The sequence below is a fragment of the Monopterus albus genome, unplaced genomic scaffold (assembly GCF_001952655.1).
Source record: "Monopterus albus unplaced genomic scaffold, M_albus_1.0 scaffold26.1, whole genome shotgun sequence".
Taxonomy (NCBI): domain Eukaryota; kingdom Metazoa; phylum Chordata; class Actinopteri; order Synbranchiformes; family Synbranchidae; genus Monopterus; species Monopterus albus.
In genome coordinates this window covers 3,618,860-3,624,222 of record NW_018127906.1, presented here as the reverse complement: position 1 = coordinate 3,624,222, position 5,363 = coordinate 3,618,860, and the positions used below count along the sequence as shown (strand labels likewise).

General features: G+C 40.2%; 1 protein-coding gene across 8 annotated transcripts in view; it reads right to left on the bottom strand.

Moving 5' to 3' along the window:
* cfap299 (cilia and flagella associated protein 299) overlaps positions 1-5,363 on the bottom strand; it is an 86,470-nt gene that overhangs the window by 38,347 nt on the left and 42,760 nt on the right. For all 8 annotated transcript variants that reach the window (XM_020595147.1, XM_020595150.1, XM_020595146.1 and 5 more), the window contains exon 4: positions 3,113-3,255. In XM_020595147.1, coding sequence (XP_020450803.1) covers positions 3,113-3,255 — 143 coding nt within the window. The remainder of the gene's footprint in view (positions 1-3,112; positions 3,256-5,363) is intronic.

Here is a 5,363-nt window from a genome sequence, read left to right as displayed (position 1 = left end):
ACAGGGAGAAACAAAAAACAGAGAAAGATGTAAATCTGATTAAATAGAGTTTTAGTGGGTGAAAATGAGACAGGAAGGGGAGTGTGCAGTCAGATGGAAGGAAGGAGGGCAGGGAGCTCTGTGAAGGGGGGAACCTCATAAAAGCATCATTAGGGACGAGGCTGTATCTTCAGGAACGGTGTCTCACACTTACAGCTTGTTAGGGCTTCCACTCAGCAGAGAGTAGGCCAAGTTCAAGGTCTCAAGTGGGGCTGTGTGTCAGAACACATGGTGGGAAATGGATACATAAAAACAAAGTTTTGCATGTCTGACACTTGGGTCTCAAAGAAAGGAAAAACCACCTACAAAAATAAACCACTCCTTCTTGTTGTCTTAACCGCTGCAGCAAAAACAGTTTTCTGTAAAACAAATAAATTGCACTTTGAATATTAACATACATGTTGTTGAGCTGGGGATCTCTCTGCTATATAGGATATCATGTTCACTTCCAAATACTTAGTTAATAATGTCAGACTGAGGATTTGCTCAAACCTCTGTGACTGTATTCAAAAGCAAAGAGTGACAGGAACATACTGTTGAGCACTGGAAAAAAAAAAACCACAATAAAGACAGCTGCACATAATGTATGATTTAAACTGTGGCCTATATGAATTGCCAATATATAACATCCGGCTGCCATATGGATCTGCTGGAATGATGAGACAGGCAGCACACTTGTATTTCTGTTTCAGTAATGTTTTACAGGCTATGTTAATTTGTGAGACATGGCTACAGCCTGGTTTACCTTTGTGCTTCTGTCAGCATTTAACCACCACAGCATGTTGTTATGTTTGATGTGTGCATAATAAAAGATATATTTATGAATCCTCTTATTCAAAATTCTTAATTGAAATGTTTTGTTAGCTTTCATCTAGCCCCATTCTGCATGCCAAAGAAACAGTGACTTGAAGAATCTCAGTCGGCTGACGGGTCTCCTGTCTGATGATTAGACTAGCTGACTTTCAGTGGGGCAGCCCTAACAGTGTCTCCTGATGTCGTCTAATTATATGCAGTACACAAGTTAGTAAAAATTGTACCTCACAGGAAAGAACTCAATAGGAAAATAAGACACAGATCATGAATTTCCTTTAAAACCTGTCAACCATGTTCAAACCCGTGTCACTGAGGCTATTCAGGCTGCAAGCTGTTTGGCTGAACTCTGAATAAAACCATGAAACACACACTCATTCTCAACCCCGTCTGCTTGTGTTGACCCTCGTGGGATTTCTCGCACATATCTGAAATGTTGGTTATATGTTACTATGCATGAGTATGTGGAATGTGGGAATGGTTTTGGCTCCAATAATTTGCCATCAGCTCTCTGTGTACACAGTCCTCTGAAAACAAATGCTGAAGATATTACCTGGCCCACTGAGGGATACGAACCAGATTTTAGCTTACACCTGTAAGGTCAGCAGTTCACTTGTGGCTTGTTGTGGAATTGTGTGACTGACACTGATGCATGCAGTTGTTCAACATCCAGTACATGATGATTCATCTTGGAAAAACATGCCACATTTAAATCACCTGAATTTTTAAATCTTCACCGAACTGTTTGAAATATGCATGGTCATGATTCTTAAAGTTTTCTTATTGAAACTTGGTAATACGCTACGTGGTTTTTACTGCACGCTGACAATTTGTGACAAAATAATCAATGTTAGAGAAAAATGTACAATGCAGTACAGTCCAATATGGTCGTTTGTCTCTTCCCTCTCATACAATGCATTAAAGTTGTATTAAGTGCTCATTAAATAGCGCACCTACAGCTGTGGGAGGAATTGCAACAATCCCGTCAACACAATGGCTAGCTAGCAGGCTAGCTAATAAATATGACCCTAAGGTTATGAAACCATCATGATTTCATTACATTTTGCCACGGAAGACACTTGGTTTAGACACAAAAAATACTTGGTTACATTTAGGGAAAAGTCTTGATCATGTTTAGGAACAAAGCCACGTTGTTATGCTTAGAAAAATACTCTTTAAAAAGAAAAGCCAAACACTGGAAGTGAATTTGCACCTCCTGTGTTGTGCTGTGTGTACCTAGCCATCCACCCTAACCTCCTCCCAGTGTGCCTCCACAGGATATACGTACTCCTTTTCTGTCATAATTAATATGGTCACTAGTGCCGCCAAACTATGACGTAACATTTTGTCGTAATAATCTGCCGGACTAAATGACATATACTGTTGTATTTTACAAGAAGACAGTGTCAGCAAATCACTCAACAACTGCCATTTTATCTCTACTTTGTGCTACAAAAACAAAAAAGTTTGTTTGTGATTAATCTGTCTACTAATGTTTGGGCCAAGATGATGCTTTCAAAGGACATTTTGTCCAATCAACAGTCCAAACCCAAAGTTATCACATTTAAGAAGCTAGAACCAGTGTGTGTTTGGCATTTTTGTCTAAAATATAACTAACAAACCAACAATTATCAGCACTGCTGCAGATTAGTTTTCAGTCAATCAATCAAGTTCATACATTTTTACAGCTCTACACCTCAACTTTAACAATGGACTCACTTCATACCCACAAAGAACATACAAACAAAAATGTAATTTCAGAAACTTCACACTAGTATGGATGTAACGTCGGCACAGGCCAACCCCTACATCAGAAGTTAAGTAAATATGTTTCTGGCTTGGCAAGCAAATCAATCAATTAGCTGATCCATTTATCTGTCAGTGCATCTAATTGTGAGGCCTCAGCTTGGCCACAAAATCTATTACATCTGTCTGTGATGATAAATGTACTGCACATTAAAGACAGATCAAAAGCCTGCTTAGTCCTGACTCTCATGATGGCTGCCTTGTCCAGACAAGTTCAGTGTTCTGGCAGGTCTACCCAGCTTCACTTTAAATGTGTTTGGCCATTCCACCTCAATGCTGAGGCCACAACGGCTGCCCTGTTGCACAGCCCCTTCGTAGTCTATATTGGTCTCTCATGTAAACCTCAATCTTTTATCCTGGATAATAAGATTTCCTTACCCTTCAAATCTTGTCAAATCCCACTCAAGTCAAGCCCTCCCAAACCAACATGGACATGTTATGATGGAAGTAGACTTACCATAAATCTGAGCGTCCTGGCATGAGCCTCTTCTTTCCATTGAAATAAGGTTCAAAATCTTGGGTCTTGAGTCTGTGGGCGTAGTCTATATAGCCAGATACTTCCTGTCCAAGTGTATTATGATCCCTTATGAAAATGACCGACTGTAAAAAGAGAGAAAAAGAAGGAAACCCTCTGTGTAAATAATCATGGCCATCGAACCTCTCGAGTAAAAGCCAAGAAGGCCAATATCAGTTGTTAAAAGTGGACTAATAGGGGGGATCTTGTACAAATCCTCCCACTGTGAAATACAAAGGCTCATGTTATACTTTGAATAAAAATTCAAATGAGAAACAATTCCAACTTATGTTGTCCTGCGCTGGTCCAAGCTGACCATACTTTGAATAAAAATTCAAATGAGAAGCAATTCCAACCTATGTTGTCATGCGCTGGTCCAAACTGACAGAGGTTGGCTGTCTACACAATATCCTGCTCAGATACACGCGTGGGACTCGAGCTGAATCCTTCCACTTACATTAACTAGAGAGTGAGTTCCGTTCCAACACACCTACGGTCGCGGCGAGAGCGTAGCTTGAAATGACATGAAATGTGGAGTCCTGAGTTAAACCTTTTAGTGTAAGTTGTGTAAACAGTATATTTTATAATATGCTCATAATTAATTAAAAAAGGGGGCCAAGTAACAACAAAGAAGGATTTTAACATTCCCTATAACGGTTGTAGCCTAAATAAAAACACAACACCTAAATTCAAATTCCCTTAAGGACTAGAGCTGCACAATTATTGCAAAAATCATGATCACTATTATTTTAGTCCATATTGAAATCATGATTATTTAACACAATTATGCTTTGACTTTGAAAACATCATGGACTTGGTTTTAGGGCGAAGACGTTTCACCTCTCATCCAAGAGGCTTCATCAGTTCTGCCCGATTGGCGTTGAGCTGGAGTTAGCGCTAGTGCACCTTTAATGTATCAGACTTTGAGAGACATGCGCAGGGTCTACGGATCAGTCACAATTACTGTACATGATGGTGGAGGTTTACACACTGGTGTTTGCAGAGCCCGCTGTAAGAAGCATGTATCCCTGAATGGTAGAAAGAACATTTTTAATTCACAATTTTACTGACAAAATAAAGTGGCTTAGTGTAGAATATAAAAAGCAATAGGATAAACTCATGGCTCAAGATCATGTCTGAGACTTTTAGAAACTGTTCAAAAATAACTGGCTGTGAGGGCGATTCTCCAAATGCTGATATCTGATTAGGGCACAACGAGCAAGAACAAAAAGGGGCTGGATTCTCCATCACAAACAAAACACATAATTTTAAAGACAGCTTCCCAGCTGCTCATCAGAGATTAGGTCTTTGAAGTGAGCTCAAACCAGACACGACCTGGAAAAAAGGATGACACACAGGTTTGTCACCAGATTTAGACAAAGCAAATGAAAGGCATGCTGTCCAAATCCCCTCGGGTGACAGCAAAACATGAAATGATCTTCTCATGTTGATTTGATGGTTCAGATAACACAGGATGACAATGGATGGGAAGAACTCCAAACAGAGGACACACTCAGGTGTGAAGAGGATGTTTTGTCTGCTTTCACAAAGAGAAAATGCTGCTTTTCTTCTTTCATTTGTGCCTCATCTTAAGAAGACTTGTTTTTTGACTCTGAGCATGACTGAGTCTCACTTGTCGGCCTACAGTAACACAGTAAGAGAACCCAAGTGGAATACCTCAGCTAGCAATCACATTTGTACGACTGTCAGGACACAGGCCATCTGTGGATCCCTTTACAAAAAAGGCGTGAGATAAGTAGCGCTGCAGAGCTCAGAAGAAAAGTGGGCTCCTTTCTCTCTGCTTTAAACGTTTAAAACAGATGCTATCAGGTTCACAGCTGGCTGGAGGCCTGGGCCAGATACCCTGTGTACTGGCTTCTGTCCTGCCACAGCCAGCCTTGAAAAGACATCATCAGGTGGACCCAGCAAAACAGGACAGAACATTTGGGAAGCGGTGATAAAAATATCTTTTTAAATTGGTCACCGGTGATTATTACAGGACCTATTTAGGAAGGAGGTTGGAGTGGACGAACGGGTCAACAAAACATTAGACTTTAACTCCTGAGACTACTGTTTGTTTGCAAACTGTCAACACCATTTCTTTTCACCATGATCATGTCTGCTCTGAAATATTAACCACATGTTTAATATTTTAACAACAACAGTGAATGCCCTCCAACCTCAACCCTTTACC